At 46.8% G+C, this 13,529-nt stretch overlaps 1 protein-coding gene across 1 annotated transcript in view; it reads left to right on the forward strand.

Moving 5' to 3' along the window:
• myt1lb (myelin transcription factor 1-like, b) overlaps positions 1–13,529 on the forward strand; it is a gene marked incomplete at both ends in the record, with an annotated part of 93,942 nt that overhangs the window by 36,072 nt on the left and 44,341 nt on the right. The window contains 2 exons of the mRNA XM_083632403.1: positions 7,320–7,771; positions 11,372–12,505. Coding sequence (XP_083488529.1) covers positions 7,320–7,771; positions 11,372–12,505 — 1,586 coding nt within the window. The remainder of the gene's footprint in view (positions 1–7,319; positions 7,772–11,371; positions 12,506–13,529) is intronic.

The following is a 13,529-nucleotide window of genomic DNA, read 5'->3' on the forward strand; positions in this document are numbered from 1 at the left end:
TTGACTGTGGCTCACACACAGAATAATAATGGAAGAACGAGAAGAAGAAATCTCTACTCCAAAATGGCTGCTAGGCTAGCAGCTAACTAGCCGGCCTCTCTCGGTGTCTCTGAGTTGGGGTGATTGATTGAAGTCATTACGCCGGTGGAGAGACTCCTTACCTGGCTAATCCAGGAGTGAATTTAGCTCCAGGATGACAGATAGCCGCATCACACCGCTAGAATCTGCTGCCCGATTAGCCTGCCTGCTCAGGACTTCCACGACCAAATTATGCAAAATGGCTTGTATGATACACATATCAATATTCCACCAGATCCATCATTTAAAATCCCAGTATTGCATTCATTTCAAGGCATCTAAAAATGCAAATGCTAACCACATATAGTATATAAAAGGTAATTTGAAGTACACATCATTGTACTGTGTGTTCTAAATTGCAATACATAATGCATGCCATTCACCAGGTGCATATTTATCCAAAATGATTTATAGCCCTGTGTTTGGTGGTAATTGAACAACTATAGCCCCTCAAAATAAACCTGATTTTTAGACTGCAGACAACCATTGAATAGCAAGCACTGGATTTCCTCATTCATTCACATCATGCCACAGAGTTCACAAAAGCTTTTAGGCATCTCATCTGGGGCAGCAGCAAAACCAAATAGCCCACTGGCTGCACACACCTGACCTGTCTCATCCCATCTCTAGCACTCTCTTTTCCAGCCAAACCAAACCGCCCACCACTAACCCACCACCACCTCCATGCTACAGCTCATCGCCCCGGTGTGGACAGTATCAGTGAGGCACAGAAACAACCTGTGAGGGAAAGTTCTCCTCCAGTGAGGATGCTCAGCAGGTGGGAGATAGGGACAACATGGGGCCGAGGGGGAGCAGAGTGGAGGTCTTGGAAGGGGAAAGGGAGGGGATCAAAGGTAGGGAGATGGGGCTTGGCTTTGTGCAATGCCATTGCCCACTAGACTCACTGCAAGCTACTGTAGCTAGCCATGTTGAGGCAGGGGCTTAAGGTGAGCACCAAGGCTGGGCTTGGGTTAAAGAAGAAGCTACACAGACATTAAGGGTGTGTAAGGACACTGCCTGTGTAAAGACAAGTGCAAATGCATTGGTTAACAGCACAAGTCAAGGCTAAACAAGGGGTATTTGAGTAATGCTGAGACTGGGCTTATTAGCTCCAGGGTAGACATGTTGGTTGGAGCTGTGAATGGCCAACCTCACAGCCTTAGTGAAGCAGTGAGCTGCATCCAGGGGCAGCTCACTGCTTCTCCTAGATATAGACAGTGCAGGCACTGCGGTCGCACTGGGGCCCTTGGGGTAGAGGGGCCCTTGGAGAGAGCAGGCTCTCCGAAATGTATTGGGCAGAGAACAGGCCCTTGCAAATGACTAAATTTGTCACCCCAGAAATACGCCTGTGTTCAAATAAGAACACACATTATGATATAGAGAAAATGTAAGTTACATTGACTCTATTCTGCAAAACATTAGATCTAAAGTGGTGCCATTTGCTATATGCCCTTGAAAGGCGAAACCATCTCCATCATGTCATGTGCATTTTCACAATAATTTTTTTTTTTTTTTCCATGAAGATCGTAATGTTTTACAAATGATTTGATGGCCAACTTGCAAAACCTTTGAGGCCTGACCCACAAGTTGGGAATGGCTGGTGTGTGTCTGTGTTTGTGTCTGCCTGTGTGTGTTGGTCGTAACTAGCGTGTAGTCTATTAGCGGGCCCTGTCAAAATTGCTTGCACTGGGGCCTGTCATGACTACGCTACGCCACTGGCTGGATCACATGTCTGTTGAGGACTGATACGTCTTGGCTACTTCCTGACTTACACATATAAACAATGCTACTTATATTGTCACGGAACAGCACATCTCTTGCTGTCACTTCTTACTCCTTTACCTTCTTTGTAAAACATACTTAGCCGGCCACGTAGAGACAACACTTGATAAACGCACTGTCGCTCATGCGTGATTAAGTCTTAGCGTAAATTCAAGCGAGTACATAAACCCTCATTTCCGGTGCGCAAACATTGTATAAGTTTCAACTGACACCTAGAATTATTTTGATACGGCGGCTGTGAAGTAATATTTTATGAGTTTTCGGGACAAACTGTCAGTCTGCTCTGTGTGTGTGGATGAGCCGTAGCAGCTGATATGCGAGCTGGAGCCTGGAGCCGCCAGAAAACGCCCCAAATTGCAGCGTCTGCCTCCTGCACCAAGACACTGCCTTTTGTTCTCCCCTGCTAGCGGGAGAAACCTGACAGCTCCGAAATGATCCTCTCTTTCTCTCCCTCTCTCTCTCTCCCTCTCCCTCTCTCTCTCACCCCCCCCCCCCCCCCCCCACACACACACACACGTTCCTTCTCTTTTCAACTCCGAGTCCTCTACTATATATTTCCCAAATCTGTCCACACACGCGCGGGATACACACACACACACACACACATACACACAAACGCTCGCACACACACGCACACGCACACACCCACACACAAACACACACACGCACGCACGCACGCACGCACACATGCGCACACACACACACACACACACACACACACACACACACACACACACACACACACACACACACACACACACACACATGCAGAACACACATGCAGACATACACACATGCATTCTCCTATCTGTCATGCTCCTAGTCTCTATTTTTTCCTCCACACCCCTTTTCTCAACCTCTCTCTCTCATTTTTCCTGCCTGGCTGCGAGGAGGATGGCGAATCCCTCATGGATTTCTGGAGGGTATCACCATGGAGACGGGGCTCTGCCACACGTGTCTATAGATCCTCCTGCTGGATAGGGGGCACAGCCTGAGGTGGTGCATTCCCTCCGTCTCTAGTCTGCTCTGCAGAGAGAGAGGGAGACAGAGAGAGAGACAGAGAGAGGGAGAGAGAGACAGAGAGAGGGACAGAGAGAGAGCGAGAGAGAGACAGAGAGAGAGGGAGAATGAGCAAGGTTGTGGGGAACCATGGGAGAGGATAGGAGAAAATGGAAAAAGATAGAAAGAGAGAGTGGTGTGAATATAGAGAGAAATTGGTGACAGCAAGATTGGGGGAATATATACGGTAAGATATGATAGAGAGAGTGGATGGATGGATGGGAGAGGAACAGGTGAGATGATGATGAGTGAGAACAGTTGATCAGAGGGATGGTCAGAAAGGAGGAAAGATGGGGTGATGATTCAGGGGGTGGATAGAAACCAAGAAAGGAAGGAAGGAAGGAGTAGTGAGGGGAGCCGAGCCGAGGATGAGGCAACGGCAGCCTCATTGCGGTGTCAGGGAGACAAATAGCGTGTGATGCTAATGACTGGCTAAAGCTTTTCCCCCCGCTGAGAACAGCCGCTAATATGACTGCTAATAAAGGCGCCGTGGAACGCTGTCGCATTCCAGCAGTCCCTCAACTGTCGCCCAAAATTAGCCAAACGGGAGCTCTCCTTCCGCTGCGTCTCAGCTCTCTTACCTCGCATTCATGCTCCCAAAATGGGCCTTCTCTGTAACGTGCCCATCATTTTTTTTAAGCGCCACTTGTTCACACTGTAATAGAATTTGTTCCATCTTGTAATGCCGAGGATGCCCACTCCATAAAATATGAAGTGGTCTTTTTGTGATGTGAAGCTCTTTTCTTCTTTGATTGCTACCTCTCATGCGGCGCACTCCTCCTGGAGGATTCTGTGATTCTGTCAGGGGCCGGAAAAAAAGAAAGAAAACTTGTATTGCTGTTTCTCTCCACCCTTCTCCTCTCTGCACAATGCCTGCACATTTTGTTTTTTCATTTACCGGTAAATGTCACTTAATTACTCCCTGCATCCCACTCGCTGTAGTGGGATGCAGTGAGCATCGAACCCAAGGTCGCGCTACACAGTATGTGATGGACTGAGCCGGGGGAATGTGGGCTGGCGGAGCTGCGGAGGCTTCCCGTGGCTTAGTCATCACGGGGCAAACACAGCGCTCACAGTGTCACCACAACCCGACAGCTCGCCTCAGACCGTCGCAACACTGCTCTTAACGAGCGTGGTTACAATTAATTTGCATATCACGTATAGAGTCACTGGTTGCCTTGTGAACTGGAGTTGGCCACATTCTCTGAGGGGCAGTGAGCTAGCTGTAGGTGGAACTACTTTGAGCTTATTTAGCTCTTAATGCATGTTCATTCTCGGCTACCAAAATGGCTTATTTGTTTGTACTGTCCTGAGTGAAAAGGATGAAATGCACTTGACTCCTTTTACATATCCAATGGAAAAATTGACAACTGAGCATTTACTATTTGCTATCCATTAGCTGGTGGTGCAAAGCAATTAGCATCTCAACGACTGTGTGCTTTTAGTTTTTTTGAGTGATTCAGGTGTTGCGGAATTAATACCGGTCAACCATTAAGCCATAAGTACCTGGTGTTGTTACAATCCCATTCACTGGATGCTGCGCCAAGACTGTTTTATTGTTAGAAACCATCCAAGATACAACAGCAGCAGAGAGGGAGGAGAAGAGGGAGAAAAGGGCCCTATTTCTATCTGCCATTGCCAGACCACTTCTCTCTCCCTCTCTCCAACCCCTCCCACCTCTCCTTCCTTCCTTCCTCCCACTCACCTCTCCTCCTCTCCTCCCAGCCCGACGGCCCTGGCAGCCGCTAACCTGCTGGGACCAGGCCCTTGATTTATTTGGAGAGGGCCCCGGAACGGGAGCCGGGATGAGTGGCATTTTAATGTGCTTTTGAGATGTTTGGTCACAAGCACTATTGATCACAGTGCCGCAGCACACCCCTCCCTCGCCGTCCCGCGGACCCTCACGCCGCCCGGGGGGAGAGGTCTGGCTGTCAGGCAGGGAATGAGTTTCCATGTGGGCTTAGATTAATGAAATGAGGCCCCTGGTTGCGGGGGGCGCAGGGGGTCAGACCATTAAGGAATCCCTGGGCTGGGCGAGATTGAGCCTGCCAGCCGACTGGACGCTGACTGACTGATGGACGTCCGGGACTGAGAGAGAGAGCGAGAGAGAGAGAGAGAGAGAGAGGGAGGGAGAGAGAGAGAGAGAGAGAGAGAGAGAGAGAGAGAGAGAGAGAGAGAGAGAGGAGAGAGAGAGTGAGAGAGAGGGAGGGAGAGAGAGAGAGAGAGAGAGAGAGCGCATGATGGATGAGTTATTGCAGAGCTCTGGGACACTCTGACATGTTACACCGACTCAAAAAAAGCACAGAGGGAGAGGGAACAGAAATGGGTTCCCAACACTGCAAGCCACTGTTCTACAATGACAGTCATTAACTAGCCACTGTGATGAGGCTTTTCTATAGCTGCCGCATACTGTATGCCTGCAAGATATGAGGAAAATTTGCAATGTGCGATAACATTGTTCAATATTGCGCGATAATGATATTGCTTGCGATAAATGAACAAATATTGAAGTATGCATACAGCTATACAGTTCCTATGTCTTTCTGCTTTAATACTGCTAACACAGACCCCAAACATTGAATAGCCTTTAATGCCCACAAGCATGGCTCTCTGTTAGCGACTCAAGATGAAATGACACACAGCGTGTTTGGGCTTTGGCGGAGTGCACCGCTGCAAGGGAAAGGTGCGTGCTGGATTTACAACACAAGACAAAACTATCTTTATGCTGATTGTGAATGCGTGTAAATAAAATGATTTTAGGTTATTCATTGAGTTTCAGGCAATCTTTGCGATGTGTTTATTGCACATGTTCATATCGTGATGACGATGAGAATATGATTTATCGTGCAGCCCTACTGCTGCAGCACCAAAGCGCTAGCAGCGACTGATTCCTTACTCTCTCGCTTTCTCTTACACAGCCATTCATTCACATCAGGTCTAACTCTAAGCAGGTCCGAGGCAGGGAAACATTCACATCAGGTCTAACTCTAAGCAGGTCCGAGGCAGGGAAACATTCACATCAGGTCTAACTCTAAGCAGGTCTAACTCTAAGCAGGTCCGAGGCAGGGAAACATTCATTCACATCAGGTCTAACTCTAAGCAGGTCCGAGGCAGGGAAACATTCACATCAGGTCTAACTCTAAGCAGGTCTAACTCTAAGCAGGTCCGAGGCAGGGAAACATCCAGAGGTTGTAACTCTAAGCAGGTCTAACTCTAAGCAGGTCCAAGGCAGGGAAACATTCATTCACATCAGGTCTAACTCTAAGCAGGTCTAACTCTAAGCAGGTCCGAGGCAGGGAAACATCATTCACATCAGGTCTAACTCTAAGCAGGTCCGAGGCAGGGAAACATCCAGAGGTTGTAAAAATAGGGAGCATGGATATTTCACAGCCGAGTGAACATGCCCAGAGCGTGTTTAGCTCTCTTACACTCCAGCCTGGACACAGGCTTTATTTGATGGCCAAAACACTCGGCCCGGAACGCATCGCGATTCTGGCTGTGTGCGTGCTCGTGTTCAAATGTGCCAAACGGTGGCATGCACCAATACATACAAGCCATCACAAGCATGCCATGTACACACACACAGATGCGTAGGCCCACACATGCACACGCACACACATGCACGTTCACGCACACTCTAAATTCACACTCACGCACATACTCGCAAAGCTTACACCAGGGGCCAGCTAGCCGCTCCAGGCTCCCAGAGGTTTGATGAGTGAAATGGATTAAGCTGCTGTGATCAATAGCCTGAGCGAATACACAGATTATCAGATTATCAGATTAGGATCTGTCCCCCTGCTGCCAAGGGGAGCCAGAGAATACATTCAAAACCCGAGGTGCCTTGGCAAGATTCAATTAATCAGACCACAGGTTGTCTCTTCCCCCTTAAAGTCAATTCCAGAAGAGGCCCGTTCTGCTGCACTCGGCGGACGTCAGAGCAAGGGCATATCAATCTGCAGTGTTGTGGAGTATGCACAGCGATTTTCTTTCAAATTGGTATTGCCTGAATATAAATGGTATCTGAAAATAAATGGAACGTTTTGCTAAACTACACATTTTACCCCCTGTAATTGTTTTTTTTTTTCAAGGAGTGGAGCTTTTTATTGCTCAATAGTTAATGATTATGTAGGCAATTAAGGTTCACTAAATAAAGTTTGATTTTTTTATTCCAGCCAGCTGCTATAAACAAACCTTGGTATTGCTTTGTCTGCAGTGAGAGGCTGAGGGAGCCTCCTGCACTGCCGTTGTTAGTGCTGCTTGCCTCCAAATGTAGTTTCTAAACTATGGCCGACACCGCAGCACAGAGGCCTGAGACTGCAAATTAGCATTAGAGTTTGTGGCTAGCCAGGTGGAGCTAACAGCTAACGCGGCTTTCCCCTCTTCTCTCTCCTCTGCAGTGTGTACGGCTGCCCTCTGGCCAAGAAGAGAAAAAGCCTCGAGAGACCGACCCTGGAACCTTCCCCCAAAAGGAACGCCTATCTAGATGACATGGACAACTCCACCATGGAGGAGTGCTATGAGACGGATGGCACAGAGGACATGGACGACCGGGAGGAAGAGGAGGAGGAGGAAGGGGCGGTAGAGGAGGAGGAGGGAGAAGTGGAGGAAGAGGAAGAGGAGAGCTATGTGGACTACAGCGAGGAGCAGATGGAACACCAGGAGGGGGAGGGGGAGAGAGGGGAGGTGGAGAGAGGGGAGGGGGAGGTGGAGGAGGAGGAGGAGGTGGAGGTGGAACAAGAAGAGGAGGAAGAGGGGGAGGAGGAGAGGGTGGAGGAGGAAGAGGAGGAAGAGGAGGTGGAGTATGACGACGGGGACGAGGAGGAGGAAGGGGATCAGAGTCAAGGGCAAGGTGAGAAGCTTTCTGATTGTCTTGTGCTAATTGCATATTAGAGAATGTACTGCAATGCATGCTAATTAACGAGAAATACGTCACACCAGAGAGCTGCTTTGCATTCACTATTGTTAGATTTTCAAATCCCTTCTCTACTTTTTTTTTTACAAATAATTTTCACGTATTACATTTAATGGTATATCAGTGTTTCTTGCTTCCATTTTCACTCAGCTGAATGGAATGTTCTGGAGGAGATGATTTGAGATGATTTTCAAAAGCTGATCGTTTCTGCCATTGTGTTTTTCACCAGAATGAGATAAGATATCAATAACACTGACATTACATGCCGAAGACTATTATTATAGTGTAAACAGGTCAATGGGCCACTTCCAAAAGGACTAACCCAATGAGTGAGCTGGAGCACACAAAGTCACTTAAATAAATTTAATAAAGGTACAAAACTGACGTTTCGACGCGCACTGCGTCTTCTTCAGAGTCAAAACTATTATTATAGTATAATATCGGTATTGGGTGCTGATATTGGCACTAATTCACGGATCGGATCGGCGGGGGGATTTTTTTTTTCTTTTCTTTTTTGCAATTCCAGCGCACAGAAGGGCAAGTAATTTGCCGATGTATAATAGTATCCTTCTTTGCCTTGTATATTTTTTTAATTTTGTCTGCTTTTTGCAAGGTATATTTTTAAAAAAATCTTTAATTGGCCAAATACTGTATATTCAAGAATTGGTATCGGCATAATATCGGTATCGGCAAATATCCAAATTCAGGTATCGGAATCCGATCGGAAGTGAAAAAATGTGGATCGGTGCATGCCTAACTATTATTCCACCAGTGATTGGTTATTCCTTTGATCCTGTTTGATTTATGTGCAGCCTATTTATTTATTTACATACACTGTTTTATTTGTGCATGTGCTTTTTCTCAAAACCATCGGTATGACTGGCTACTGTACCTGAAACAGAATTTTTAGTGCTAGATCAAACCCACTCGGAAGAGAGGCACATTGGCACCAGACTCTTCTCTTGGGAACACCCATCCATTATCTGTCCTCTTAATATTTAGAAGCTCTGTATTTTTAGAACATTTATTTATTTATTTATTTATTTATTTATTTATTTATTTATTTATTTATTTATTTATTTATTTATTACAGTAGGACAGTTCTAAATCAAATCAACAAATAGTGGGAAAGCTGAGCTCAGTTAAAAATCTTAAAAGGAATCCAATCATGCTTGCTAAAAGTCAAAGTATGATTATTACAGTATTTTGGATGTTACAGAAGTTGTGGGATAGTTTCTCAAAAAAGCACAACAGATATTATTATACAGTACAGTAGAACTAACAAATTATTTGTCTCAACAAAAAAATCTTGTCCTGTCCCTTGACAAAAATTGTATTTTTAGGAAAAATTGAACTCTTAGCTATCTAGCCACTGCCTTAATCATGGCCTTTGTCAAGACATGATGTGAAAATGCCAGTTTTGGGACCTGAGGCATTTGAGAAACTCCTGCTCCATATGTTATGTCTTCTTCCTCCATCCACGTGCCACACCAAATTTGGCAGGTTTCTCTGCAACAGATTCTGCTTTGCGCCCCCGCATTGCGATTGGACCTGACAGTGCCTTCATGTCCAATTAAGAGTGAAGCTTGGAGAGAGCAGTGTGTTAACCCTGTTTGGCGTGTAGCTCTAGCCTCCCTAAGTGTTGATGTGGCGTCTCAGCCGCCATGCTCTTACTTCCTTGTCGACATGTGAGAACGTCTCCGCAGACCGTCGTTCATTAGTCTGCAGTCAAAGCCACAGCCGGAACACTGTTGCCTCCATCTCCTCAGCATGTCAACAGCCTGCCAGTGTTTCCTGTGGGCAGTAGCTTATTACCATTCACCTTCAATAAGTGCTACTGGCAGGCCACAGTGCAGATTGGTGTCACTGGGAGCCATTCGGCTTCTTGAAGAGTTCTCCAACTTCTCCTCAGCATTGCGCTTAATAGTCATTTGGTTGTTCTGCCTTCTTGAAATATGAGGACCATGTTTTAATCTGTGCTATTTTTCATATGAAATGTAAGTCTTTCCATATGCATCGTAACCATTTCCCTCAGTCATATGCCCCAAGTCAGAGGTGCCTGATGGTAGCTAGGCAGATCCCAATCTGGTAAATGTAATAGAGGTGGCATTGTGAGGAGCTTCTCGGTGTTTCTCAGTCGCATGCACATTGCTGTAGCTAATCCAAAGCCCAAAGCCAATTCAGGGCAGGGCAGTCTCTCTGTTCGCTCCTCAATCTGTTTCGCTTCCATATCCCCTTTGTGTACCCTGATTGCTCTTCAAATTGCTTTCCTGTGCCATGTTTCATACCATCAAAAATTAACCCCCTGGTGCAGTAGGTTGCTGTAAGAAGCCTTCCGCTGTCAAAATATGTGTCTGGTCATTCGTGACTGCTCTCTCTCCCCAGTCTAAAGCCCTCACCCTAAGTGTCAATGTTGTGTTGCGCTCATTAGATTGGAGTGTGTGTGCGCGTGTGCGTGCGCACATGTGTGTGAGTGTGCGCACACACACACACGTGTGTATCTAGGTTTGTGCAATCTATGTAGAATGTAAGCCTTTTTTCCCAACTGTGTTGTTACCATTAACATGTGTTTGTGTACTGTATGCATGTTCATGTGAGTTTCCCGTATACTTTGATCCTACAGAAATGGTTTGCAGTTTGCAGTCATGTGTATACTGTGATTACACACAAGCCTTTGAACCTGGTGCTAATTAATATTTCATCACAGACTATGACACCTCCGTAGTGTTTTGTCAGGTGATGTTCTCACTCCCTCCAGACATCAAAGTCACATGTATTATTTCTGTGTGTGGGACTATGGGTTCCTTTTCTCTGCAGGAACCTAAGTTGCAAAATGTGAGGCCAATGTGAGCGATGCGCTCTTGGCGGTTCAAGGCGGACATGTACAGTAAAAGGAGGGATTGGAAGTACTCCGGAGAGTGAGTGCTTGAAGTTACTGAGAGAAGAGGTTCAGTAACCTTTGCAGCCTGTCAGAATCATTTACGCAGTGAAAAGAATTCTGAAGATAATGTTGATTGAATACAAAAAAAATACTTTGCAAAGAAACGATGGATAGCGGCTAGCGACTGACAGGGGTTCATCTTGTTGCCAATGGAACACCATATTATCTTAGTTTTTAGACTCCATACTGTACAGTGTAAAACATGCAGTTCAAAGGTTTCCTGTCGACGGTGTTTTTTCTCAGTTCCTCTGTAATATTTTAAGTCATAAAGTGTTTTTTTATATAAATATAGTATATAATGAATTCCAAGATTTAGGATAAGAAGAAAGGTTGCCAAAGATATAGTCCTTGGTTTAATTTCTCATTTTACCAAAGCTTCTTTCTCTGGAACGACCCCAAACCACTATATTTAACATCCTGTGCTGATTCACAATTTAGTCCACAAGCTGCTGTTAAGACTCTCAAAGTAAATTATTAGGGGAAGCAAAGAGTTCTTTATCCAATTTAGATGGACCAAGCCCAGAAATCTGATTTAGCAGTAAAATAGAATGACGGAAATGAAATTACAAGATGTTTGTTCTTTTTTTCCCTGACAGAGGACGATCTGATGAGCAGTGGCGAGAGTGGCGAGGGCGGTGGTAGCAGCAATCACAAATCCGGCCCGATGGCGGAGAAGGATGACAACAACAACGAAGAGTACGAGAACTACGACGAACTCGTGGCCAAGTCCCTGCTCAACCTGGGCAAGATCGCAGAGGACGCTGCCTACCGCGCCATGACCGAGTCCGAGATGAACAGCAACTCGTCCAACAGTGCCGAGGAAGAAGAGGAAGATGAGGAAGAAGAGGACGATGAAGAGGAAGAGGAAGAAGAGTACGATGAATATGAGGAATATGAAGAGGGCGATGAGACACAGAAGGGCGATCTCAGTCTGGATGTGGACAGCGATGTGGTTCGGGAGACAGTGGACTCCCTCAAATTGTTGGCACAAGGGCACGGGGCGCTGTTGTCCGACAACTTGGACGGACAGGACTATGAGGATGGTATGGCTGAGAATGGGGCGGGGAACGACTGTGTCCGCAATGGGGCAAATCCACACGGCGGTAACGGACAAATTAAGACCACCAGCAACGGACAAATAGAAGACAGCGACGAGGAAGTGTGCCTGAGCAGTCTGGAGTGTCTACGGAACCAGTGCTTCGACCTGGCCCGGAAACTAAGCGAAACCAAGTCCACCGACCGGACCGGGCTTCCCCAGCAAAATCATTTTTCAGGCGGGGACATCCATCAGCTGTCCCACCATCCGGGCTACGAGGACCTCCACCAGAGCCAGGAGGAAAGGCGGACACTCGATAGGAATTATTCAGACATGGTCAACCTCATGAAACTAGAGGAGCAGCTGAGCCCACGTTCCAAGGCCTTCTCCAGCTGCGCGCAGGACGAACGATATCACAGCCACCACCGGGACTTTGACGAGGACACCACCTCGGTGACGTCTGACCGCTCGGAGGAGGTGTTTGACATGACAAAGGGAAACCTGTCCCTGTTGGAGAAAGCCATCGCATTGGAGTCGGAACGCGCAAAAGCCATGCGGGACAAAATGGCCGCCGAGGCCGCCAGGAGAGATGGAGTGAGGTACAGCCACGACGACCATGGCCCGCGGCACGGCTACAGTGTCGAGCGTAAAGCCCGGTTACCCGATGGTATGAAGAAGCCCTTCTACCATAAAGGTGGGTGTTTTTTTTTAATCCAGGTGGGCTCAGATGTACGTTAACCTTACTGGAAGCTGTACAGTTTAGACATTATACGTAAATACGCATTAGGGACCATACCTACACAGCAGACATGTTTACCTCATTTAACTAGCTCAGGTAAAATGTGTGTCTGTTGCGTATGGCTCTGTATCTCTATCCTGTATTGGAGACTAGACAGCCCAGGTGCATTCTGGGAAGCTCACTATAACCCCAGGACAAGCTTTTTTCAGCCAATTTGGATATTCGCATCTCGGCAGCAGCGGGAGCGGCAGCAGCAGCTTATGTTGTTAAAATAGGCCAGCATGGAAACATCAGAGGGTAGGCTTGTCAGGCATAAGTAATGGCAATCTGCACGGCCTGTTAGGACCACAAATCTCATCCCTGCGATGCAGCTCGGGGTAAAGCTGCCTATTTTTAAACCTGCACAAGCACTTGGGAAGGGAATCTACCAAAGACAGAGGCCTGCTGCCTTTGGGAAGGTTCCATTCTGTAGGGAACCAGGTAGACAGTTGCGTCACAATAACATCTTCCCTTGGCAAAGATAGTGGCAGACACTCGTTGACCTGTGTGTGATTTATAAAACAGTTGAAACAGGGTATGAACGTCTAATGTACAGTTTTCCGGGTGCAAGGCTCACAGAAGTTCAAAATAGGGAAAAATAGCCAGCACTCCAATGTCCTTTTACTAGGAACTTTTATTAGTCCATCACAGCAACGCACAGTATCACACGGACGCGTTTCGACGTTAAGCCGTCCTCAGAGATACACGCTGAGGACGGCTTAACGTCGAAACGCGTCCGTGTGATACTGTGCGTTGCTGTGATGGACTAATAAAAGTTCCTAGTAAAAGGACATTGGAGTGCTGGCTATTTTTCCCTATTTATAAAACAGAGCATGGAGAGGGGTGGGAGGGGGGGCGGGGGTCAGGGGAGGGTCCAGCTCCCTAAGAGAAGCATGAGGAGGCTAAGATGGAAATTGAACAGTATCAGAATGACCGATAA

The sequence above is a fragment of the Poromitra crassiceps genome, assembly GCF_964638095.1.
Source record: "Poromitra crassiceps genome assembly, chromosome: 3".
Classification (NCBI taxonomy): Eukaryota; Metazoa; Chordata; class Actinopteri; order Beryciformes; family Melamphaidae; genus Poromitra; species Poromitra crassiceps.